The sequence below is a fragment of the Rousettus aegyptiacus genome, unplaced genomic scaffold (assembly GCF_014176215.1).
Source record: "Rousettus aegyptiacus isolate mRouAeg1 unplaced genomic scaffold, mRouAeg1.p scaffold_m13_p_7, whole genome shotgun sequence".
Taxonomy (NCBI): domain Eukaryota; kingdom Metazoa; phylum Chordata; class Mammalia; order Chiroptera; family Pteropodidae; genus Rousettus; species Rousettus aegyptiacus.
Window position 1 is genome coordinate 101,701,427 of NW_023416310.1, and position 26,651 is coordinate 101,728,077.

General features: G+C 46.7%; 1 protein-coding gene across 3 annotated transcripts; it reads left to right on the forward strand.

Annotated features, from left to right (window-relative positions):
- The first annotated feature begins 806 nt into the window (after positions 1-806).
- VDAC1 (voltage dependent anion channel 1) lies at positions 807-25,742 on the forward strand. Of its 3 annotated transcripts, none has more exons than XM_016137643.2 (9): positions 807-887; positions 10,852-10,924; positions 11,460-11,509; positions 12,185-12,337; positions 12,435-12,487; positions 18,865-19,092; positions 21,965-22,115; positions 23,827-23,884; positions 24,795-25,742. In XM_016137643.2, the coding sequence occupies exons 2-9, from the start codon at positions 10,858-10,860 to the stop codon at positions 24,884-24,886; spliced, it is 852 nt and encodes a 283-aa protein (XP_015993129.1). In that variant the 5' UTR covers positions 807-887; positions 10,852-10,857; the 3' UTR covers positions 24,887-25,742. The 3 variants fall into 3 exon arrangements, with proteins under 3 accessions (XP_015993129.1, XP_015993127.1, XP_015993128.1); XM_016137641.2 differs by lacking the exon at positions 807-887 and adding an exon at positions 1,003-1,128; XM_016137642.2 differs by lacking the exon at positions 807-887 and adding an exon at positions 10,597-10,729.
- The last annotated feature ends 909 nt before the right edge of the window (positions 25,743-26,651 follow it).

Genomic DNA, 26,651 nt, shown 5'->3' on the forward strand with positions numbered 1-26,651 from the left:
GGGATGCCATTGACACTCAGTGGTGGTGGAGACCCCAGTTTTTGCCTAGCGGGGTGACTCCGGACACTTTAACCGAGCTCTGCCGGGAGGGAGAGCCCGGATGGACGCAGTTCTACTGGCCGGAACCTGCGGCACCTCCCGCGCGCCTTGAGACCCAGCAGACGTTCTTGCAAAACACAATTTGCTTTTTTCACTTTTCAAATGCTCCAAAAATGGCTGCTGGCAGCTGCTCTACCGGGGAAAGCTGCTAATCTGGAGTGCAAACTCGGCGCACAGTGTTTTCTGGGCGCTTCGCCCCGGGCCACCGCAAGGCTCTGTGAGCCGGGAGCAGCGTGAGGAAGGGTCGGTGGCGCCGGATACACTGCCGGGAGCGGAGGAGCAACAGTCGTGCCGGCGGCTCTGTATCCGCGCCGCCTGGGCGCCGGGTCCCCGAGCCGGGCCTGGGACTGTCCACAGCCAGGCCCAAGAGCCTGATTTAAAGTCCAGCGCGGGCTTTGCTGGAGAAGGGGGTCGGCGGGTCATCTCATCCACCCAAGCTAGATGCTGGTCCAGCACCTCTCGCCACATCAACTCCGGGGAGGAGCGGTTGTTTCCAGCAGTGAGGCCGCGCAGGAGGCCCAGGAGCCCGCGTGACTGCGTTGGCGCAGGGGATCCCCGGGCCACCGCTCCGCTAACAGGAACACCCTCCCGCCCGGGATGCGTCAAGCCGGCGGGATTTCCAGCTGACTGGCTGGCGCCAGCGGCCGGCACGCGTGTCCCTGCGCACGCACACGCGGTGCGCACGTCAGCCCCGCCGACCCGGCCCGGGGCGCACGCAGGCACTCGCGGGAGCCCGCACACGCCCCTGGGCACGCGCGTCCGCCGCCGGCACTGAGGGGCGCAGCAAGGTGAGCGCGCTGCTGGGGAGCGGGCCGGGGGCCGGGGGCCCGGGGGCCGGACCCCGGCCCCTGCCCGGCGGCGTCCGGGGCGGGCCCTGGGCGGAGCTCGCCGGGCCGGGCGCGCAGTGTCGGGGCGGGTCCGCGCCGCCGCCGTCCGCGCTGCCCCGCCCTCGGCTCCGCGGTTCTCCCGGTTCCTCGCGCTGCAGCCCCCGCTGTAGCCGCCGCTGCGCCCGCCGCCACCGCCTCTCAGGTAGGCGCAGCGGAGAGGGGCCCGGGTTCCGCCTGCGTCCCGGGCCGTGCGTCGGGACTCTGGGGAGTTGCGGCGGCGGAGATGGGAAAAGAACAGGCGAGAGCGAGGCCGGGAGCGGGATCGGCCCGCGCAGGCCTGGCTGGTCAGCGGCGGGCAGAGCAGGCCGCGCGGGCGGGCGGCGAATGGGCCGGGGTGCTGGAGCGGGAGGCCGGACATCTGGAGTCGCCTGCGGCCTGGGGCCAGAGCCCGCGGGGACGTGCGGGCCGAGGGGCACAGGCCGCCGCGTGGAGGCCCGGCCGGCTGCAGGTCTAGGTGACCTTCCCCAGCGGCGCCCTCTGGCCCGCGATGCCGACAGCGCGGGTCCGGCCGGGAGCTGCCCGCCATCCATGCTCGCCGGGCTGGGCCCACGGACCTGTGCAGGCCACGCTGTCACCGCGGGACGACCGTGATGACCGTGGCCGGGCGCCCCCAGTCCCTCACGTCCTGTCTGGCCTGCCGGGTCCACGCCCGGGGAAGCTGGCGCACGGCCCTGTCCGCGCATGCCAGCGCCTTCTGGGCGGAACTGGAGGCCGAGAATCGATTTAGGCCGCAGTGTCCGGAGCTGGGGCCTGGGCTGCCTGGGCAGGTTAGGTCTAGGAAAAGGAGGTTCTGTAGAGCGTTGTGGCCACTTGGCCTAATCAGGGATTCCTGGTTCCTTTCCTCATTCATTACCCAAATGTGGCGGTGCATTCTGGAAATTGGTTCAGAGCTATGGATTTGAGGTCCGCATCCTTAGGGGCTTGTTCAAGGTCAGACAGCCCGAAGGACCACACCTCAGTTTTCCCATCTATAGGATGGGAGCAATTATACCTCTTCGTTGGGATTTTGGGAAGAATAAAATGAGTTGATGAACGTGAAGTCTTCAGAACAGTACCTGGCAGGGAGAAAGCCTCCGTAGCCTTGACACTTACCCTTGAGGCATTTTTGGGAGGATCTGGCCCATGCCCTGTAGACCCCCGTTTGCTCCACGTAGTGTTCTGGAAAAGGTTAAATAAACATAGTCCCTGTTATTTTAAACATTCGGTATTATTAAGCATTTGTGTTTTACACATCAAGTAACTTTTAGGATAGTTCATGAAAATCCTTTAAGTTTACAGACCCGGTCAGGCTGGAGCAGGAAGTTGAATGTGGGTACAGACCTAGGGCTGTCCCACCTGAGGCCCCTATCCCCTTGTCCACCTTCTCTAGGGAAGATAGGGAAATGAGCTTCTTTGCTTAATATGCTGTTGGCAAGGCCAGGGTAGACTGCCAGCCCAGGGCCTGCCTTTCTGTCCACCCCAGCTCTGGACTGAGTTCCTACACTGTCAGGCTTAAGCCCTATGCAGCTCTGTTTTCAGTACCTGTGGTGGAGCCATCTGGCACACAGTAGGTACTTGAGAAGGGTCCGTGGGGTAATTGTACTCTAGCTTTTTATGTAAGAGTTGCCTCACCCTTATTTGACAGGATGGTTTTTTACTGTTCTGGCATGTGGCTTATAGTAGGTCCTCATTAAGCATTTGTGGAATTACTGAATAGGCATGTGTAGTGACTGCATGCCTAGATCCTGGACATCCTTTTTGAGGGATACACATCTCACTCATTTCCAGAAAGTAGCCTTGCCCAGCAGAGTTACACATATTTAAAGAACTGCCATGGTACATATAGCCCTAGAGCAGTGAGAAACAAAATTGTTCCCTAATTTAAAATAACTGCGTTAAACACGTTATCTTCATTTTGTGACTTTCCAAATCCTGTGGGAAACTTGTTGAACTAGTGTCTGGGCTTGCAGGGCGACTAGGATTCTTTTAAAGGCCTTGAACTTGGTGCCTCTTCCCTCCCTAATGGTGGGCCAATGGCTTCCGTCGGAGTTGACCCAACTAAAGTGCTTGACCTTGGGGAGAGGGGCTGCTGTCAGTTGATTACTTAATTTTATTTCTGCTATTCTGTAGGGCTGTTTGTTGACATAGCACAGGGGCTCAGGGGGACCATATAGTGAGGAATCATGTGTGGGCCTCAGGTCCCGCTGGGCACTAGGCAGACGTGGACAACAACCTTTGGGCTGGTGGCAACAAGACACATTCACCCCCACTTTTACCGGTAAGATGCTCCGAGATGCCAAAGTCCATTCTGCCCTTGTTATCATTTCTCACGGTGTGACTTCTTTGGTGGAAGTGACTGAGAGAGGTATATGTGTGGTTGAGAGCCAGCCAAGCCTGCGGGCAGCCCCTCAGTGGTCAGGAGGTCTGTGGCCTCGGGCTCCCCACAGATTCCTCTGGTAGTCATTGAAGAAAGGCAAGCAGTGGGATCCTCAGCTGGGCCTGGGCACAGTGCTCCGTTTCCTAGCTTGCTCTCAGGGGGCTGAGGGTGCGTGGGCATTGAAGTTCTTTACCCAGAACTATGCTGGAAGGAGTCCTGGAGAGCAGACCGAGCTCACCACACAGCTCTGGCATGAGCCATAGGGTCTAGTACAGATCAAGTCACTCTCCTGTCCCTCAGTTTCTCCAATATACAAGTGTGATCATCATCATCACTGTCACTGTTTATTGAGGGCCTGCTCAGCACTTTTTGGGGGGCTCGACTTAATGCTCTGTGACATTGAATTCACCATCTTACAAGCCCTGAGGGAAAGGTACTGTTTCCATTTCGCAGGTCAGGAGGCCTGAGCACAGAGAGGTGAGGTAACTATCCAAGGTCACACAGCTCAGCAGCAGTGGAGCTGGAATTCAGGGCCTGGTCTGGCTAGCTCCAGTGCTGGCGCTGTCACACTGCACCTGTCACTCCAGGGGGCCGCTGCGAGGAGCTAATGGATGTGAATGAATGCCTTTTTAAAAGGAGAATTTGCCGTTCAGTAGGGATGTGTTGTTTTTTCACACTGAACAGAGCGAGCATGTGCATGGCTGGGTGTAGGCGTTCAGCGAATAGCGGTCAGTGGAGTCACCCCTATTTGTTGCAAGGTCAGTAGCACTGGGTGTCTATCAGAAGTTTTTCTGGGATGAGGTGTGAGGTATTCTTCCAGGACCTGGCTGGACAATATTCAACTAAACAATACCTCGTTATGGTCGGGGAGGACTCTGGACCCTGGGGTTCAGGTGACCTCTCGGCAACCTGCATGGCAGCCATAATTATAAGAAATATATAAAATGAAAACCTGTGACAAAATACCGTCTGTGTTTATTGTATACTTCCCAGGGACCAGCCACTGTACTAATTGCTTTATATTCATCTCATTTAGTCTTCACGATGATGCTGAGTCATGTACTGTTGCCCTATGCTAGAGCTGAAGAACAGCGAGGTGCAGATAGGTTGTGACTTGCCCACGGTCACATATCTAGAGAGTGGTAGAGCAGGATTGGGAGTCAGGGATGCTCGACTCCCAGCTCTGCTTGCCCAATCACTGTCTGTGTTAACCTCTGTGGGTCAAGCTGGGCAGCGAGGATCCAGGTGCCTGAGATCAGGTAGGAGTCTTGGGTGCGTCTGGGACCCAGACCTTGGTATGCTGCCTGCTGGCCCAGGCCTTCTCTCCTTGATAGGTGGGCGGGCAGGTTGCCCTTAAGTAAGCTACATTCTATGAGGCTTGTGGAAGCCTGTGCTGGTGGTGGGCCAGCTCTCAGGCAGTTTTAAAATAGAAGCAACGCCTGGAAAGCCGGGCTGCTCCGTGTGTGACTGTCGTGGAAGGGGGAGGGAAGAACAGGTGTCCTGGGAACCCAGAGCAGGGGGCGTTGGCTTTGCCAGCATCATGGAGACCCAACCAGGGGCTCTTATCCTGGGCTGCCCCTTCCTGGTGAGAAGGTGTGGGCTGGGGGTATGTGGGGAAGTTCCTGATGGTGTTGGCCCCACAGATTAGCTTTCAGAGCTGGGCTGGCCTCTTGCTGGGGACATTGCTTTTTCTGGTCCCCAGAGTTAGAAGGAGGTGCTTTTGCTTTAATCTCTGCTGGTCTGATGGTCCCCTTTCTTATAGGCTGGCCCAGTTCTGCCCTGACAAACCACCTAGAATGATGTTAGAGAAACAGCAGAGCCAAAGGTGTTCTTCAGTTCTCCCTTCTCAAGGGGAATCCAAGATGGTGATGGTGATAATGGTGGTGCTGTGATGATTGCCATTTGATCGGGGTCCTTGCAGAAACTGCACGCTCACATGAGGTGATTAAAGGAAGCACAATGAAGGGATCGTTTGCAAGCTCACATGAGGTGATCAAAGGAAGCATAATGAAGGGATCATTTGCAAAAGTGTCGGTAGGGTCCTTTGAAACTGGGAGGAGGCCCCTTGACAGGGGCCTTGGACTTGGTTGGAAGAAAGTAGTCACCGCCTATGTGAGATCCAACAGGGAGGGAACCTGGGGTTGAGCGCCCCACCCTCATTCCCATCTTTTGCTGGCGCCTTCTGCTGTTGGCTGAAGCCAGCCATTGCCCGTTGATAATAGCCCTGTAATTATCAGGTCTTGGGGCATAGGGAAGGATGGAGGAGGAAAGTGAATCTGGAGCAACACACGAAGACTATCCAGAATAATGGATTTATTTAGTTTACTACAGCCACTTAGTGCATGCTTGCAGTGTGTGGGACGTTTCTACCTGCTCTGCCTATTGACTCACTTAATCCTTGCAGCAACTCCGGTAGAAAGGCACTGTTGTTAGCCCCATTTTATAGAGGAGCAAAATGAGACCCTGGGAGTATAATTTATAAGTGTCTTGTCCAAAGCGATGCAGCTGAGAAGGGCTGGCGCTGGCTAGAACCTCTGTCATCACTGTGTCCTGCTGCCTGGGCACCCGGGTGGGCCGGGAAGTGCTGTGGCCGAGCGGCTCCGGTGTGTAGGTCCTAGCCCTGTGATACCCTTGCCCTTGAAGATGTTGTCTCTCAACCCATTGGGTGTGACCTGTGTTCAGAAGGCTTCCTCCCTGGTGTCCCTAAGATTTGGGAACCCATGGCCACTGGGCTCCCCGCGTAGATCATGGCAGTGGGTGTTGGCTCTCCGAGGGCACCAAGGCTCCCCTGCCTGGATCCTTCTGAGGGAGCTTCTGCAGAGAAAAGAGCACACTGCAACGCGGGGGCTCTGGGGAGTGCTTGGTGCAGGGAGGGAGCCCACTTCTCATGTGAGGGCTGCCCTGCCTGTTAGGCAGTGAAAGGCTGAGAGGGAGGGAGGCGGGGCTTTTGAACAAGTGCCTCAGGCGATTTTCATGCACCCTAAAGTCAGGGGCTCTGCCTCCTCCTGCCTTCTGGGCTGGGTGGCCAGAGCCAGGGCTGTCACCTGAGAGTAGAATGTGCTTCCTGCACGTCTTTCCTGCTAACACTGCCATCTCCGTGTGCTTCAAACCAGTATAGACACCTTCTAGAAGGCTTTTCCTCCTGGCATTCCTGCTGCAGCAGCCTTTTATAATGTGGCTTTTTGTGGCATTGCAAAGACAACCCGGCTCAATTTTAGACACATTGGTTGCATTTTATAATTTTTTGTCCTTTAAAAAAAAATCAATGTACACAAACAACTTAGATAATGAAGTAGACTGAAAAATGAAAATCTCGTGTTCACTTCACTGCCTCCCCAACCCCCACCCTTTCCAGAAGCAGCTCTGTTGCAGCCACCTTTACAGATTGGCTCATATCCTTCCACAGCCTTTTCCGTTCATTCACAAATGCGTGAACATGTAAAGGTGTGTATGTAAAGAGGGTTTCCTCTAGTTCTATGGAATAACATATTTTCTGTGACTTGCTTTTTTCATTTAACCATATCATAGATAGCTTTCTATGCCGCTGCCTATAAATCCACCTCATTCTTCTCGCTCACCACATGGTACTCCTTAGTTTTCAAGTACCTTAATTTTTATTCAGTCATTTTCCCATTGATGGACATTAGGATGCTTCTGGGTTTTGTGTTACAAATAATCCTGCAGTGAGCATCCCTCTGTACCCATCTTTGGGTGCCTTGGGGACTATGGTGGGTGGGTCTCCAGCAGTAGAATTGCCCCTAGGGTTAATGCTTGCCCACTTAGGCACTGCTAGCAATTGGCTCCAAAAGGGCCCTACTGTACCTAATATCCCAGTTCGGCCTGAATGGGAGTGACCATGTTCCACAACAAAAGTAGATATTGTCATTGACATTTTTGCCAATCTGTTGAGCGAGTTTCCTAAACAGGCATGTCAGTCACTCTAAAGTGGCTCCCCAAGGCCCTTCAAAGAAAGTCCACACTCGGTTCTGAGTTGAGAACTGGAGGTGCTCATTTCCGGAGGCACTTTGTCTCCTCAGCCTGAGTTCAGTTCTCCTTAGGCCAGGGGTGGGGGTGCCGTCGAGGGTGGCCCCCCCACCCCTTGCCCATGGCGCTGCAGTTGCCTTGCAGGGGAGCTCCTGCTTCCTGCTTACATTGTTATCTGCTTAGTTCCTATTGTCAGATACTTAGTTTCTGTTTTTCTACTATAAAAACACTTTGATACTCACTGTGCATTTAGTCATTAAACAAACATTTATATTGAATACTTACTTGTGCCAGGCCTTGGCATCTTTGTACAGCTAGCTTTTTCCATGTTTTGGATAAATTTATGTATGACAGGCTCTGGGATGCTTTGAGTTCAAGGGTGTGATTTGGGGGTAGGTGTGTACTTGTGGGGGTAGTGGGGGTGCTGGGAGCAGAGCAGCTGTCACTTCCGTGCAGTTGATGACTCAAAGCGGGTACATTCTCCCCAAGACTGAGGTTATGTAAGTGTTACCCAAACTATGCTGGGTGATACACTATCTCCCCTCTGAGCTTCCAGTATAGACTGGATTTTCTTTCCTGAGCTGTGTGGCACTTGCATAATCTGTTCAAGGTCAGCCAGGGAATGGTTGGTAGGTAGGCTGGCAGGCAGGGGAAGGAAACCAGGGGCTCTTATCTCCTGGTGTGATTTATTGGTCCTTCTGAAAGTCATCGGTGACCGCAGGCAGGTGTGCTCAGCCAGCCCTGCCTGTCCCTCACTTTCCACTTATCCTGGGAACCATGCTCCTAGGGCTCTGCCTTGAAACCGTCACCCAGGCAGAGACCTAGGGTCCAGCCTTTCCCAGGCAGCCTTCTGATTTCCATCCGTCCAGGGCTGACTGCTCTGCCCATGTCAGAGTGCCCTGACGTGCTCAGCCTCTGGAGGCTGGGCCTCTGAAGGCACATGTGGTGGATGCTGTAGAGGTGGAAGGTGGAAGGTGAGCTGATCTGAGGAGAGGCAGGGGCCAGGGCCAAGACTCAGCCTCCAGGTTAGTGCAGGCAGAGGATCAAATGAGAGAGCAGAATGCTGAACTCTTCCCTCCAGTACCAGCCTGAAAAACGTGAATCATTATTTCTACAATAAAATCGTTTTGACGTGGGTGCTGCGAACTGTGTAAAATGGGCATTTTTCTGCGTGTTGTTTGCAGCTGTGAGAAAGCTGAGCTTCTCAGAGAGGTAGAGCGGCCGCAGACCTTGCCTCAGTTCTTCCAGATAAATGCAGCAGGAGACTGGGGCGGGGGCTGGGGGACACTGCCAAATGCAGAAGGGGAAGCTTCAGCCGCTGCGGTCGGGGGCCTTAGTGAAGGGGTTTCATTCTGCTGCCCCCCTTGGTGGGTGCTACCTCAGGTCCAGGAGTTGGTTTGGCTCCACTTGGCCTACTGCTGAGCTTCCTCTGCTGTCTTTGGAGTATCATCCTTAGTGGCCATGTACTTAGGGCGATGTTTGCTGTGCATAGAATATTTTTTGACAGGTGGCTTTGCCTGTCTGGTTTTGGGGATTAGTGGTGAGAGCAGGCATTCGGGGAACATTAAATGATGAGTGTTCTGTCTTTTCCCTGAGGGACGGATGTGTCCAGATGTGAAAGCTCCTCAGGAAGGTCATAGCTGACCCAGAGATAATGCCACTGGACTGCTGTCGCCTTTGCCCTGGGGCTGGGTCTGTGGCCCAGCTGAGGAGGGGCCAGTGCTGAAGAGTGTCACCTGGTCCACTGATACTTGCTAGTGCTGGTGGGGTGGAGAATATTCTGGGCCCTTTGCTGAACTGTTCTGCACGTTTGCCTGGGGCTGCATTCCCTCACTCTCTCTCCAGGGTTGTTTCCTTGCTTCTCTTGAGAGGGGGCCAGGCTGGGGCATATGCCTTAGGCAGGGGGTGTTTCTGGAGGATGTGGAGGATGGTTTCCTGGTCTGTCCCTGGGGTGGGGGTGCCTGTGGGGTTTGTTTGGAGTGGAAGGGGAGTGCCCAGAAAGAACCAGTGGGGGCAGTGTAAAATGGATCTTCCCCAAGTGTTCTTTGTGCCCTGACCCTAATGTGGGCTGAGCTGCCCATGGTTCCAGCCTGGTCATGTGTAAGAAATAACACCAACAAAAATAGGATAGCGTAAATAGCTCACTGGGCTGTGCTCTGCTCTGACACAAAAGTGAGTTGGGGCAGAATTAGCAAAACCTCTGAAAAAAAGTAAAGTGGAACCTGGACCACAATTTTTACAATGTAGAATTATGCAAGTTTATAGTTGTTTCTTTTACAATGTGCTCATTGGTTCTGTGGGCCCCCTGCAATGTTTTTGAAGTTAAGGAATTGGACCTCCAGTTGTGGCATTGTTCCCTGGGGACCCCCTTGGACCACTTTTCAGTGGGTTCCCCCTTACCAGGAGCCTACAGCTGTTTATGTGGGTGCACATACATGGGACTGAAGATGGAGTGTGTGCAGGTTCAGTGTGGTAGTTTAGGTATGCTGTATTTTAGACCCTAATGGAACCCTCCTGGGTTAGCTGAATTTCTGGCTAATAGAGGCTAATGGCTTTGGAAATGGAGAAGATGCAGAAGCTGGTGCTGTCTCCTGGCCCTCTCCTCCTTGATGGAGCACAGAGCGTGCACCATCCAGAATTAGGATTTTAATTCTGTGTCCATAATGTGCTCAAGCAAAGCCTCTCAGGGACACGGTGTGGTCTTTGAGGCAAGGCTGTTTGAATTACTCACCTTCCTTGAATCCTGAGGTGCTTAGCAAATGCTTGTTGACTGACTTACTGGAATGCAACAATCCCAAGCAGTACTTTGATAGTTGGTTTTAAAATAGTCACATTGGAGCTCAATAAATGTTTGTTGGAATTAAAATTTTTTTGGAGGGTGGGTAAATGTGCTTGCATTGCCTTTCATGTGAAGACTTGCCTAATTAGTTAAGTTTTACGGTATTCCCTGTGAGGAATATGATACTCAAAGTGGGGTTTCCTAAAATGCAAAAGTTGTGTGAAAAGTTGGGTCCATTTTGACACATAGTAGGTACTCCATAAATATTTGAGTGAATGAAATCAGAACCATATGGAAAATACGTTGCTATTGAAAAGCTCTGATTTCTATTCGTGCCTTTAATGTCCTCGCCGTCAGCGTTCTTGTAAGAAGATATGTTTTATTGGCAAGAGCCCTGCAATTCAGTAAAGTAGCTGGCTCATGGGAATGTGCCTCTGACCATTCATTCATTCAGCAAATATTTACTGACTTCTGCTATATGCTGGTCCTGGGGATGCTGAGGAGAAGAGGTCTAAAGTCAGGCTGATCCGTTATCAACAAAACTTACTGGGGGTCTCAAGTTTCTGGCCACAAAAAGAAGCAGGAGACAGCACAGGCTTCCCTGTCCTCACCTGGGAGAATAAGGTACCCAGAACTCAGTGTTGATGATTTTTATTGGTTGTTAATTATACCTGATCATTTTTATTTATGGAAAACTAATTTCTGTAATTACCAATGTATTTATTCTGGTGGTTCTTTTATTGTAGCAGAAGATGGCTGTGCCTCCCACATATGTTGATCTTGGCAAATCTGCCAGGGACGTCTTCACCAAGGGCTATGGTGAGTGTTGCATGGAGTGGCCTGTCAGCTCACAGACTGGATCGTCACGTTTGGGATTTTGCTCATCACAGTTTGAGAGACCCGGGTCAGTCAGCTCTCAGAACTTTCACGTCAGGGAGAAAAGATACGCTTTCCACGGCTAGGAGAGCAGTCTGGGTTGTACACCCAGGAGGGCAGGCTCCGGAGGTGCTGCAGACAAGGGAACGTTGTTCCCTCTCCCAGGCATGGAGCGGCTGTGTGCATCTCGCTGCAGGGGAGTGCGATTTCTAAATTTAGCCCATCCTTAGACATGTGCCCACGCCATCATGAACCTTTTCTTCAGATGCCACCGGCAGTGCAGGTGGGGGCCACGTGGGGCCTATGCTGGTTCTGCCCGTGAATCTGCCATGGCAACTGAGCTCGGCACACAGGCAGGCAGCGGTGGCCACGGGCGCCGTCTGCACTCATGGCGCTTTGCAATAGTGTAAGGGAGGCAGAGTAGCTGCTCTTGAATTACTTTTTTAACCTCTTAACAGTTATAATTTTCTTTCTTCAGGATTCGGCTTAATAAAACTTGATTTGAAAACAAAATCTGAGAATGGACTGGTAAGTTCCCTGACCCTCATGGAGCATAGGTATTTATTGTAGATCAATAAATAACCATCGTGTCCTGGGTGGCAGAGTCAAAGGAAGAGACTTTGATTGTGGCAGTTTATGGTTGTCACTTTATTGCTTTCTCTGTGGGATGGGTGGTCCAGGGGAACTCTGCCCTTAGGGCCCCAATTCAGTAGCTGTTAACACTCCAGCTATATCAGGCAGGCATGAGTTTATTTTTCTTCGTGTTCCTTATTTCAAAATTGACCTGTGTTCTCTGCTGCATAATTATTATTTGTTTAAAATCTTCATAGTCGCTCTTAGACTGTGCATGTGATAAGTGTTGGAAGGAAGACGTTTCGGGCTCGTACTACAGCAGTGTCAGCTTTAGCCCAGTGCTCTTTCTCTGCCAGGCAGGAGGCGAGACGGAAGGCGTGCCTTCTGTTGAACTAACGAGTTACAGGCGAGGAAGGAAGCTGATAAGAATTCTCATGAGATTCCTTTAATTAGGAAGCTCCTTTAGCCCTCTCTGTACTTTAAATATCTAATTGAATTATAGAATTAGCTTTTGCCCCACACATTCAGGATATCACCTCTTGCATAAAGGAAAGTATAGTCTGTTTAGGGGTGGAATGACGCAAAGTGAAGAGTTGGTGCGCAGGCTGTGACTCTCTCTCTCCTTTAAAGGAATTTACAAGCTCAGGTTCTGCCAACACTGAGACCACCAAAGTGACAGGCAGTTTGGAAACCAAGTACAGATGGACTGAATATGGTCTGACGTTTACGGAGAAATGGAACACTGACAACACACTCGGCACGGAGATTACTGTGGAAGATCAGGTAATGGTCGCCTGGGAAAAGACAGTTTCATTAATTGACATCTGCTGGCCTGCCTTGTGTATGACTAAATCCACTGGCGAATTTCTTTTATGTTCAGCTTGCCCGTGGACTGAAGCTGACCTTCGACTCATCCTTCTCACCAAACACTGGGTAAGAACCTCATGTTTTTTCTGCAAGGACATTTATCAGTGTTGTCTAGTAAGATTCTGCACTGTTATTGTTCTCCTGGCCTCTGCTGTGGAGGCTGCAGGACTTCTGGTCCAGTTACGCTCCATTCTATGTGAGTAAGGCTGCTGCTAATGGAAGTGACCAACACTGTAGGGCAGCAGGTGACATTTGGGAGCAGGGGCTAACCAGTCACTGGTGCAAGCCTCATTTTTCAGGCTCGGAGGGCCCTTCCCCCAGCTTTATACCTAGAGACACTGTAAACATCCCTAACTGCACGGTGGCTCCTGAGGCTATACTTTTTGCCTCAGGCTCTCCAGCCAAACAAATTAGGCTGATGGTTACTGGGCACACCAGGAAGCAAGATGGGGTGTTGGTCTGCCTCTGGGTGCTTTTCAGAGTGGCTAGAAGGAATCATTCTTTTTCAAGAATATCCTTTCTTTTTTCTGCTCATAGCAGTCAGTCTCCTCCTGCATGTCAGTGATTGGCAAGGGCATGTAGCCATTCTGTATTATTTTCCTCTCTCCTTCTCCTTTCTTTTTTTCCCTTCTGACAAATGTTTATTAGAGGAAGGATCTCCTGAGTTCAGGCCCTGTACTGGATGCAGGGTGACACAAGGGACTGGGCAGACAGGGGTCCTGCCTCTGGAGGCTGTAATCTTTTTATAACCTTGTAATGCATGATCTGAAGACCGTGCGGAATTTACTCCTATTCTCATCTCTGCTGTAGTTTTGTTGTGGCCGCATTGCCTTCCTTCCTGCTTGTCCACTTCCCTCCAGGCACCCTGCCTTGATGGAAGAAGTTATCCAGAGAGAGCCTCTGATAGGACAAGGGTCTGGAGGGTGTGTCTACCCACATGACTGAATTTGCTACTTAGGACTTTGTTTCCTGCCCTAGATGGCACATTTTGCAATTTGTAAGGGATTTCCTACTAACTTTGGGAGGTTGCAGAAAAGTCTCCATGTCCTGTAGTAATATACATAAGAGGAAAGGTTTTTTTTTTTAAAATTTAACTTTTTATTATTTTGGAATATTTTATACTTAACATATATAAAAATGTTGCACAAATAGTATGTAGAGTCCCTTTTATCCTTCACTGAGCCTACATTGCCACAATGTAATGATCAGAAACAGGAAATTGTGTTGCTATTATTCTGTTAACTGATCTCCTGTCCTACCAGTGTCTTATTTCTGGTCTGTGGTCTAGTCGGGATACTATGTCACATCTAGTTGTAAAGTCTCCTGTGTGTCCTCTCATCTGGAACATATTCTTTCTTCATCTTTTGTGACCTTGACACTTTTAAAGAGGACTGGCCAGTAATTATGTAGATTTTTTTTGCCTTTTTTTTTTTTTTAATGTAGAATTCTTCAATTTGGATTTGTGTTAAACTCAGGTTTTACAGTTTGACAACCATAGGAGTGATGTCGTGTTGTGGTCATTGGTGGGCGATATTAGGAGGTATATGTCAGTATGTCTCAGTTGTAGTAATCATTTTCATCACTTGATTAAAGTGGTGTTTGCCAGGTTTCTCTATAAAGCTACTGTCTTTTTCTTTGTAAACAATAAGTATCTTGTGGGGAGATACTTTGAGACTATGTAAAAACTCTATTAATTTTTTGGCTCACAGATATGAGCATCCCTTGGTGATGTTTGCCTACAACAATCATGTGTGGCAAATGGTGATGTTCTGTTCCCATCATTCCTTCTACCTTTATTAACCGAGATTGTAAGAGCTTGTTTTTTCCTTCCATGTATTTATTTAATCAATTATTTATTTATCAGTATGGATTCATGCACATTTATTATATGGGTTATAATCCTTTACTATAACTTATTTTGTTACTCATATTATCCCAGATCTGGCCATTGGGACTTCCTTCAAGCTATGTGTGTGTGTGTTTAATAATTTTTTATTTTCAATTACACTTGACATACAATGTTGTATTTCAGGTGTACAGCGTAGTGATAAGATGCTTATATAACTTACAAAGCAATCACTCTGATAAGTCTAGGACCCATCTAATACCATATATAGTTATCACAGTATTATTAACTATATTCCCTATGCTGTTCTTTATGTCCCCGTGACTATTTTTTTTTGTAACTGGCAATTTGCACATCTTACTCCCCTTCTTGTTTTTCAGCCATCCCTCCAAAACCCCCTCCCATCTGACAACCATCAAATGTTCTCTGTATCTATGAGTCTTTTTTTGTTTTGTTTGATCATTTTTAAAAAGATTCCACACATAAGTGAAATCATATGGTATTTGTTTATCTCCGACTGACCTATTTTACTTACCATAATACCCTCTAGGTCCATCCATCTTGTTGCAAATAGGAAGATTTCACTCTTTTTTTTTTTTTTTTTATGGCTGAGTAATAGTCCTTTGTGTGTGTGTATGTGTATATGTATATCACATCTTCCTTATCCAATTGTCTACCAATGGACATTTAGGTTGCCTCCATATGTTGATTATTGTAAATAATGCTACAATGAACATAGGGGTGCAAATGTCTTTTTGAGTTAGTGTTTTGGGTTTCTTCGGGCGAATACCCAGAAGTGGGATTACAGCATCTGTCTTTGTCTCTTGCTATAGCTTTTGTTTTAAAATCTATTTTGTCTTGTATAGGTATTGCTACCCCAGCTTTCCCCCCCCCATTTCCATTTCCATGAAATATCTTTTTCTACCCCTTTCAGTCTGCATGTCTTTTGATCTGAAGTGGGTCCTAGTAGGTCTCTTGTATGGGTCTTGTTTTCTTATCCATTCAGCCTCCCTATGTCTTTTGATTGGAACATTTAATCCATTTAGATTTAAAAGTAATTGATATGTGTGTAGTTATTGCTATTTTATTATTCATACTTTTGATCTTTTTCTTTTCCTTCTTAAGAAGTCTCTAACATTTCTTGTAGTATTGGCTTGATGGTGTTGAACTCCTTTGGGTTTTTCTTGTCTGGGAACATCCTGTGTGTTTTTGACAAGCCCCCATCATTTTCAGAAGGTGTACCAGGCTCATCTTCTACTTGCTTTTCCTTAGTCCTGCTATCAGCCATTTTTCCAAGGAGCCTTGGTTCCTGTATTGAAGAATAGTGTTTTGAAACCAAGATTCGGGGCATAAAGTATACACATTGTTACTGGGTATTTGAAGAAAGTTTTGATGACTCGATGGAAACTTGGAATGAAAGCTGGTTTTTCAAGGCAACTGAGTGGTATAGCCTGGGAAGGGATACGGACTCCATGAGGGGCCGAGCACAGACCACATCTAAACATGGCTGCAGACCTCATCTGGGACCAGCACTTGTCCTGAGTACCTACCACAGAGAGAGCCAGCTTGTTAACCGCAAATCAGAGTCATGCCTCTCTCAGCTACTTGTTAAATTAGCACCACCATTTCAATAGCTTAAAATAAATCCCAGTGAAATCTGAAAGAGCAGTAGCTCCAAAGGTGTGGAACACTATATTAGATCAGAAACCTGAGCCATTGCCCCAGCAATGCCCATTCTCTGGGGACTCTGTGTCCCTGGCCAGAACTCAGTGAGACACTGTGCAAACTGTCCAGTGAGGCTGGTGTACACCATGGTCAGAGGCCCTGCCACAGGCATGACACTCTGTGGTCAGCAGCAACTTCTTCTTTTTTTTTTTTTTTAACAGAATATGCACTATTTAATATTCATTAAATGCCGTACCATCAATGAAGATTATCAAAGAAAGAACACATACAGCATTGTAAATTTTTAAATCATCGTAGGACGGCTAAGCAAGAGATTGTACAAATTACCTGTACAAGACAAAGAAAGGCAGACAGAAAGACAGATAGACAGAAGGAAAGAAAGGAAGGAAGGAAGGGAGGGAGGGAGGGAGAAGGGAAGAGAGAGAGAGAGAGAAAGAGAGAAAAGGAAAGAAAGAAGGAAGCAGCTTTTTACCTAATAGTTACAAGACGCCAGTTTTTACATTTCTTGGTCTCCCTCTCTTTCTAAACGTCAGCCTCCGAGCACTTGTCTTTTGATCAATCACCTCACCCACCTTGGTGCCAGTTGGATACTTGGCCAAAGACCAGACTTCTTCCCCCAAAGAATAGGCAAACGGTAATATATTTGAGTTTTTCTTACTGAGAAATAAGTTGTTATGCCTTTCTTTCAAAGCTTGTGAAAATTCACAGAAGCAACTTGAATGAAAATTGCAAGTTTCATTGTCACTTGGGAAGGGTGTTGGCTTTATTTTCTACTCTGACGCTGAAATTCTTGCCTCATTGAGGACTTCGGTTTTTAACCTTAATAAAAATTTTATTATGGAAAATTTCAAACATACAAAAGAATGCAGAAAAGTATATTAAAAACCTTCATTTATGTTCCCATCACCCAGCTTTAATAGTTATCAACCCAGGGCCAATCATGTTTTGTTTATATATCTATAATTAATCCCTCCCACCCTCAGATTATTTGGAAGTAACCGATATCACATAATTCCATTTGTAAATATTTTAATATGTATTTTTAAATAAGATTCCTTTTTTAAAAAAATATAACTACAATATCATACACTGCAAAAAAATTATAATTCCTTAACATTTTGAAACCTCTAGACTATTCAGATTTATATGATTTCATGATTTTACAGAATCAAAAATTGTTCATGCAAAGTTGCAAAAATTGGTTCTAATGGCTCCTACATCTCTTACTTTTTAGATTCTCCTTCCTGTGTTTTTTCTCCCTTTCGATTTGTTCGTTGAAACTAGATCATTTGTTCTGTGGAATCACATCTAACATTTGCTGTTTGCATCTCCGTGGTGTCGTCTAACCCTGTCCCCCTGTATTTCCTGTGAATCAGTAAGTCTAGAGGCTTCATCCCATTTAGATTCTGTTTAAAGTAGGGAGTGTGCTAACATGAGAGTGATGCTGTTCGCTTGCACCGGGATGCACAGAGGAGGTCTGGTTTTCTCCATGTATGCTAGTGCCACGCATGATCCTTCTTCATTATTAGCTGGAGTATTTCAATAAAGGGAAACGTCTCATCAACTGTTTGGTTATAGTTGGGTATAGATATAGTTAGTATGGGAAAGGTGGAATAAATGTTTGATTCCTTTTTTATTTACTGTTTTCAAAATTACAAATTGGTTCTCTAGTCTCTAAAGATGGCTGATTTGTGTGTGTTTTGTTAAGGATTCATAGATTTAAACATGTGATATTATTCCTAATGATGTTCACATTGCCTCATATCTGGAGCCCCTGGGAGCCTCTTCAGGTTAGCTGTCAAGTCCCGTTGCCCCAACCTCAGCACGGAGTCTTCGATGGCTTTGATAGCTGCTTCAGGCTCACCTTGCACATTTCTTGCCCTGACCTGGAATCTGCTATTTCTCTGAGGAGCACCGGCTCCTTTTTGGGGGTGGGTATGGTATTGAGGGCCCACAGTCTGGGTGCTGCGGATGGAGCTTTAGTCTCAGTGTGGATGGAGCCAGGGCGGATGGGGCTGTGCGGTTGCAGGGGCTCTAAGCAGATCTGGTTTCTCCCGTCATCTCTGCTTCAGAGTGGAGCTTGCTGTCTGTGGAGATGTCTGTTTTGTAGCTGAATGACAGGAACAATCAGGTGAAAGTAATTAAATTTTATTTGGTAGATGTGATCTTGTTTCCGGTGTCAACTTTTGGTAAAAGGCGTGGTGATAATATATTTGCAGGTGACGTGACTCACCTACCCTTCCCGAGGAATGCTGGGTCTTGAATAATAGGCAAGGGAGACACTGATCTGCACGGAGTCTTCGATGGCTTTGATAGCTGCTTATACAAATCTGGCATCAGCAGATGAAACCTGGGGTCTTCCTGGCCCCCATGACTGCGGGGCTCCAGGTTTCATATCAGAACCCAATTCTCTGAAATATATACTCATTGAGATCCCATGAATACTAAATTAAAAGCTGTCTAACTGTTGTATTTACTTAGCTAGGATATAGAATTTATTCTTTATTTACTTAAATGAGCCACAAAGTAAGAAGACAACCATGTTCTTAAGAGCTGCTGTTTAGATGACAGCTATAATTACTTGGTGGCACTCTACCTAATAAGTGCCTGTGCAAGCCACTACATTAAACGCAGGGAGAGGATAATAAAAGAAAGTAACTTAGTGGTTATTTTTCAAGCTTGTGTCCTCACTTCGTCGTTGTGGCATTTCTGCAGACCGGCTTCGGTTGGACAGAGGCTGCATTCTGTCCATTGTGGCACCGCTGCTGCTCAGGGGACAGCCGGGACCCTGACGCTGCCCCCCTCCCTCCCCTCTTTAAGCTGAGATTTTAAAACAAAAGTTTGCATTTCTTGGCATGGTTGTCTCAAGGCGAATTAGCATCTGATTTTAATATAACTTCTCTTCCTTCAGGAAAAAAAATGCTAAAATCAAGACAGGGTACAAGCGGGAGCACATCAACCTGGGCTGCGACGTGGATTTCGACATCGCCGGGCCTTCGGTCCGGGGCGCCCTGGTGCTGGGTTATGAGGGTTGGCTGGCCGGCTACCAGATGAATTTTGAGACCGCCAAGTCTCGAGTGACCCAGAGCAACTTTGCGGTTGGCTACAAGACTGATGAATTCCAGCTTCACACTAATGTGTAAGTATACGTGAGTGTGGGTGTGTGAGTTGTGCAGTGAGGGGATTGTGTTTCACGATTGTTTTCTAAGCTCCATTTTAATCACTGTAAAGTGAGTTTGTTGGAATCAGATGAGCGAAAAGGCCTGCCAGCATCTCTCTGTTTCCCACCTACCCATTTCCTGAAGTGACTTTAGGTTCGTTCTAGTCTATGAACAGCAAGTGCTGTCACTGGTACACACAGCATGACTGATCGGTGACAGCGAGGGTGGGGTGTCAGTGCAGAGGAGTGTCCCTTTCCTGCAGCTTTATGGATGGTGGCGATCCTTTCCGTTTTAGCTAAGAACGTGGGGGAAGAAGGTGCAGCTGCCTCTCTTTCTCTGTACATTGCCTGAGGACCAGCGTGCTGTGCTTCATGGAATGTAGACATGGGATATGGATTAGGAGATGTTTATCTCAGTTAAATGCAGAGTGTTTTCTCTGCCTTGTGGAGCATTTAAAAGTTTATCAGCTCTTGGACAGGATAGTGAAGGGAAGAGAAAATTATAGGTTAGGCTAGAGAGAGCCCCTTGCAATCAAACTAGAGAGCTGAAGTAGAGTGCTGATTTAGGCTCAGGGAAACAGATTTCATCCATAAAATCCCAAAGAGACTCCGGGAACTAACCTGTGGCACAAGTCGGGGGTATAGCTTTACCAAATTTCCTTCTTTCCACTAGAGGTCACTAAAGAAGTGACTTCTTAAACTTGAAGACAAGTAAATGGTGGTGTCTTAACAAATCACATTTCCATTAATAAATTTTTTGAGGAAATTTCAAGTTTAAAAATTAATATAATAAATGAATACAATTAATAAATTTAGAGTCTTTTAAAACTAGAAAATCATAGGAAAGCTGTGGAGATGGATAGTCTGGTGGTTCCTGTGGGGGGTGAGGAGGGTACGACTATAAAGGGGTGGCATGAGGGAGTTCGGGGTTGCTGGAACTGTTCTTTATCCCAGGGGTCCCCCACCCCTGGGCCGCAGGCTGGTACCGATCTGTGGCCTGTTAGAAACTGAGCTCCACAGCAGGAGCTGAGCAGCAGGCGAGCAAACGAAGCTTCATATGTATTTGCGGCTGCTCCCCAGCACTAGCATCACTACCTCAGCTCCGCCTCAGATCATCAGGCATTAGATTCTCTGGTCCCCAGTGCCAGAGAGGTTGGGGACCGCTGCTGTATCCTGATTGTGGTGGTCGTCACATGAATCTGCACATGTGATAAAACTCATAGCAATGCACTCCAAGAAAGAGGCAAAAAGGTTATGTAAACTCAAAAAAGTTAAGATACAAAAAGTCATAGGAAAAATATCACAAGCATAGCAATGTTTTTTAATTTAGAGTTTTGACTGGAATGGAAAGTGCCTCCTTGGTTTGGAGTTGAGACTCGTTACCAACTTAGGACGGACGATGGTGGTTTTCTGTTTTCCCTCATGTAATCCCGAGCTTCAGGAGTTTTAAGATGTGGACATGGTTTATTTTGGGAACTGGTATGGAAACAGCTGACCCAACTAATCTGGGTCGCCCTGGCGCTCACAGAGGCCCGGATGTATAACAGACGCTTTTTGTGCTTCATATAGATGGATTGGAATGAATTCCCCCTCTTTATGGTTTTGAGAGCTTGGTAGGGAGATTGTGTTGCTGGTTTTAGAATATATTGAAAGATCTGTTTGTTTGTTTTTTTTAAAACACATTTAAGCCCAAGAAAATTTCCTTATTTGAACTATACCAAAGCAACTTAAACGTCAATTACTTTTGACAAGCTGCTGTTTTGTAGCATGCTCGGAGAAGTCAGGATTCCTGGTGAGTTAGGCGATGCCTTCCTCGAAGTACAATGTTTGGCTGTATTTCAGGGGAGAACTTAAGAATGTAGAGTGTTTTTAATGAGTATCTGCTTTAGGGAGAGTGTACTGGTGAGAAGCGGAGTTTGCAGTGAAGCAGCAGCAGTTTGTTTTTGGTTTAGTGAGTTCTAAGCTCTTTGCCTGATTCTAAAGCACGTGGGCTCCTGTTAACAGTTTCTAACGCCACTTCTCTGAGACACCCAAAGGGACAAGGCAGAACTCTGCCATCGTTTTTTATGTCGAAAATGTCAGGGAGGGGTGGGTGCATTCCCAGAGGCCGGAGTCAGCGTGGTGTGCCCAGAAGGGAGGAAGGAGTTTGGCCAGCAGGGTTTCATTCTGTTTCAAAAGGCAGAAACGTTCTGGAATATAGCAAGTAGCTCTTTTAAAAATCTCACCAGGATTGTAGATGTTGCTGCACAGCCCCGACTGTATGTACAGGTGGGCGATCTGAATTGTAGGGTAAGCTCTTTTGCGATTACTTCTTCTTTAAGGAGCTGGATCAACTCTGTCTCCATCCCCCCAGCAGTGGCTGTGGCTGGTGGTGCGAAGGGCTGTAGCCTGCTTTCTTAGGAACGTGTGGCACAGCCTTTCTTGCCCTTTCTGGCTGTGTTCTCATTTGCTTCCCTTCCCTTACCATTTTTATGTGAGAAGCATGCATACAAGTAATAACATTAGCAGCAGAAGAAAGAAATTGCTCAGAATCCAGTCCCAGTGCCCTCGTTGCTGCATCTATCTTAAAGAATATTTTGGAAGCGAACTTCAAGTTCTGCGCAGCCTGAGTAGTTGACCGAACTGCCTTGGGTGTTCCCAGTGATGGTTGAATAGCCTTCCCTTCTTCCTTTGAACATTTCTGACTCTGATGTCAGTCCCATCTGATCAGGCTTCCTGTAATTTGGTGCCTGCTTTGTGATCCGTCCAGTCCATTTACAGCATCCCTGCCCTCTGTCAGACTTGGGCAGCCCTGTCCCACTCCAGCCCGCCTTCCTGGGTGGCTTGGCATCTCTGCTGTGCTTGTTTGCAGAAACGACGGGACAGAGTTTGGTGGCTCCATTTATCAGAAGGTGAACAAGAAGTTGGAGACTGCTGTTAATCTCGCCTGGACAGCAGGGAATAGCAACACTCGCTTTGGGATAGCAGCCAAGTATCAGATCGACCCTGACGCCTGCTTCTCGGTAGGTACCAATGGAATTGCGCATCGCCCGACCCTTCGGTCGGAATCCTTCCAGATTGCTGGAGTTCCACGCTTTGGCTAGAGGTTTTCTAGCAAAATGAGTAAAAGAGTTCAAAATGAGTAAAATGATAATCATAATAGTACTTATTCTGGGTGCCAGGCCCATTCCATGTGGATTACTGTATTAAATTTTTACACAATCCATTTGAAGTAGGTGCCTCTTTTTCTTTGTAGAAGATCATCCTGTTCCTCGTATCACACAAATAGGAACTGAAAGCTTAGAGAAATTGAATAACTTGCCCAAGCGCAGACATTTGGTGAAGTGCTGAGGCCTGGATTTGACCCAGATTGGCAACCTGTTCTATCCTGCAGACTGTAAAGGGGGTTCCCTCAAACCCTAAGGTTTTAGGTGTTCATCCCCTGCGCTCCCCCCCATTTTTTATTCTTTTGCCCAGCTCCTGTATTGCATATTAAGAAAACAGACCCTGGCATCAGGCAGTTGGCATCTTTTCTTGCAGACTCTGTAGCATTGCTCATGGGCCCTTGGGCTGCTGCACAGTTTTTGCATTAAATCCTGTTAAGCTCAATCTCTAATGTCTCAGGGCACTGCCGGCTGCATCCCTTTTGAGGTGGAGTGAGGAAATCTCATGTTGCAAGATGGTTTCTGGGCTGGTTTGCGTAATTTACAGGTAGCCCGTTTTAAGTCTCCTGAAATAGGAACCGAATTTGGCTCCTTTAATGTCAGGCATGTCAATACAAAGGGAAAGGGGCGTCGTCATTTGGATGGGGCAAGCCAGAAGGAACAGCTAGACGAGTGCTGACTGCCAGAAGGCCTTCCTTCCCCCGGCTCTCCTTTTTCTGATGGGAGATGTCAGGTCTGAAAATAGCATCCGAGCAGGAAAGCATGCAGCTTGGCAGCCCTGCTTTCCCCAGGACTTGGTGTTCTCGCGGCTTGAGCTCACTCTTCTGACCCCTCCTTATTTCACCAGAAAGGGGGTCAGGGAGAGGCCCAGATTTCCCTGCGACTCAGGCAGAAGAATGAGGGTAAAACTATTATGCACTTAACTGCTTTATTAAACTTAACTGGTAATCAGCATTCACTAAGTGCTGAAAATTAAGTGATTGGCTAGATCATTCTCTTGCTTCAATATACATCTTAAATTTTGTCTTGTCAGTCTTGAACTTTCTTCATGTCAATATAATTTTTGTTTCTCTTTTTCTTGAAAAGAAAATTCTAACAGTATTCTGCCATTGGGGGGCGGGGAGAAGCCTTAAAACCCCGTCTGACATTTGCTCTGTTTTTCCCTTTTCCCAACAAATAGATCTTCAAGGAATCTTCCGTACAAGAAAGGCTTTTTTCTCTCTGGCCATAAATGAAAGTGTCATCACCCATTATAACTTAAATACAGATCTGCTCAGTATAAATGAAATATGGGGGGAAAAAATAAATGATACCTGTGAGAATCAGATATGAATAATAACTTCCGTTTAATTGAAAATTATATTGACTCTTTGAGTTTCCCTTCCAAGACCAAGCTCCAAAATTTGATATATTTCATGTTGAATTTAATGACTCCCATAAGCAAAGTGGTCATGAAATAAGAGAATTTGATTCTGAAGTTGAGTGGCTTGATTAAAAAGCTCTCATTCATTTTGGAGACAGAAGCGTCAAGTACTAAACATTTTTGTTGTCTTCTCTTTTCCTTGACTAGGCTAAAGTGAACAACTCCAGCCTTATAGGCTTAGGATACACTCAGACCCTAAAGCCAGGTATGTGTTCTTTGTGTGTGAAATTTGTTCTTTGTCTTAAAAAAAAGTGCTGCTTTCCTGCTTTGTGTTATTGCTTTTAAAATGCCCATGTAGTACAGTACATTGTGAATGAGTGTCTATAAATTTTATAATGAAATGTTTATAAAGGAGCACAGAATCATTATAAAACATTTGGAGAATAGGAGAAATAGTAGCAGAGAAAAAGACCAAGGCTAACACATGTTATAATTTTGGTTATTTTCTTCCATCCTTTTTTTCCCCCCCAGTGTACATAATGCTTGAAACTAATTTCCAACAGGTTCTTAAAATTAGCCCATAGGTTATCCCAAAGGTAAAACTGGTTTGTGGGCTTACCCCGCACAGTTGGTTAGGCTAGTCCCTCGTAGGTAAGAGCCATAGGACATTATGTCACCTTGGGGTTATTTTGGACAATTTGGGCCTTTGAACCCTGAAAATCTAAGATTACATGATGTCAGAACCAGGCTCTTCTAGGGGAAATATCAGTTAGGTGTGTACATGTGTTTGGTGTGTGTGATGTGAGTGTAAGAACTTGACGTCTGATTCATAATAGGGGTTTCACTTTAAGGAGCTATTGCTGAAGGAGCTAGCCTCATGGTGTCAAGGGTAGAGAGATTAATTGTAGCAGCGGACGATGAGGGGGAAAAGGAAAGTAGGGTCCATAGAGTAGATCTGAGTAGGCAGTGGAATAATACCGATTGTTCATGAGCTTGTTCCAAGCTACCTATTAGTCAGATGGTGTCAATGGGTTCTGAGTTTGGTGTGGTTTTGCCAGTGTGCTCCAGCGTCTCTCCTTGTATCAACCTCTCTTCTCCCTCTATGTGTTAACCTTTCTTCTCTTTTCTTTCCTCCACCCCTCCCCCTTTCCTCTTCCTGATTTTCCCCATGGAAGGTATCAAACTGACGCTGTCAGCTCTGCTGGATGGCAAGAATGTCAACGCTGGTGGCCACAAGCTTGGTCTAGGACTGGAATTTCAAGCATAAATGAATACTGTACAATCGTTTAATTTTAAACTATTTTGCAGCATAGCTACCTTCAGAATTTAGTGTACCTTTTAATGTTGTATGTCTGGGATGCAAGTGTTGCTAAATATCATGTCAGACCTCTGGGTTAAAGATGATTCAGCTTTAAGGTGTTACACTTTCAGAGGTACAGAAGAAACCCAATTCCAAAAAGGTCCTCTCAGCTGTAGACTTGGGGGGAACTTGGCAGCCCCTCTAGAGATGTCAGGTTTCTTTTTTATCTAGAAATGGCTGCAAGTGGAAGCTGATGATTTGTAAGCACTTTGTAAATTTGTATTGCTTAAATGAATGAAATTGTGACTCCCTGAAATTGAACCTTGATTTCCTACCCTAATTAAGAGAGGCTCACTGTTTGATGGTGTGTACAAACTCATCTGAAGGGACTTTTTTAGACAGAGCTTCATGACCTGTTTCCACCCCAGTCTATCACCTCTTTTACACCAAAAGTAGTCTGCAGGGTGTGGTAGTTGTTTCTTTTGTGCCATTTTGGGGTGGAGAAGGTGGGTGTGATGAAGCCAATAATTCAGGACTTAATTCCCTCTCATGTCGTGGTGTTTTGCCCTTGCACCAGAGTATGAAATAGCTTCTAAGAGCCCCAGCTGCAAGCTGGGAAGAGTCTCTGTGACTGTAATCACATGGTGACAACACTCAGAACCTAAATTAGACTTCTGTTGTATTCTCGCCACTCAGTTTATTTTTTAGCAGTTTAATGGGTACATTTTAGAATCTTCCATTTTGTGTGGAATTAGATCCTCCCTTTCAAATGCTGTAATTAACATCACTTAAAATAAAACTTGAATAAAATATTGAAACCTCATCCTTCTGTCGTCTTTATTAATAAAAGTGTAAATAAACGGCTTTTTTGGTCTTATTCTTTTGCCCCTTGCTCTGTATGTGTGTCTGTGTGCGATATTTTTAGTTTTCTGTTGCTTCATAACAAATTACTACAAATTTAGTGGCTTAAAACAACACTCATTTATTTATTTCACTGGTCTGTAGGTCAGAAGTCCAAGTATAGTGTGGCTGGGCTCCCTTTTAAGGTTCTCATAATGCTGAAATTACAATGTCAGCCAGACTGTTCTCATCCAGAGCTTGAGGTCCTCTTCCAGGGTCACGGGGTTACGGCAGAATTTAGTTCCTTTTGGTTGTAGGACAGTGATCCCTATTTCCTTGCTGGCCATTGGCTAGGGGCCCCTCTCAGCAAATGGAGCCGCCTACATTCCTTGCTGTGTGGTCCCCTCCATCTTCAAAGCTGGAACAGAAAAACTCTCACTGTCAAATCCCTCTCACTCTTCAAATCTCCAGGAAGAGCTCCAACTCTTTTTATTGAGATTACTGACATAGAACATGTTAGTCGCATGCGTACAACATAATGATTTCATATTTGTGTACACTGAGCCAATCACAATAAATCTAGTTAAATTTATCACGTTACAATTTTTCTCTTGTGATAACTTTTAAGATCTTTTCCCTTAGCAACTTTCAGATATACACCATACTGTACGTTACATGCCCATAACTTATAACTGCCCAACCTTTTCCAGAACTCACCTGATTAGGTCATGCACACTGTACCGTAAAATCAACGGCGCCATATCACATAATATTCACAGGTCCCTCTCACACTCAAGGGCAGGGGATCATATAAAAGCATAGGTCACTGGGGGTGGTTTTAGAATGCTGCCATATATTTAAAAAAATAACTTGATTGAAGAAATTTCAAACA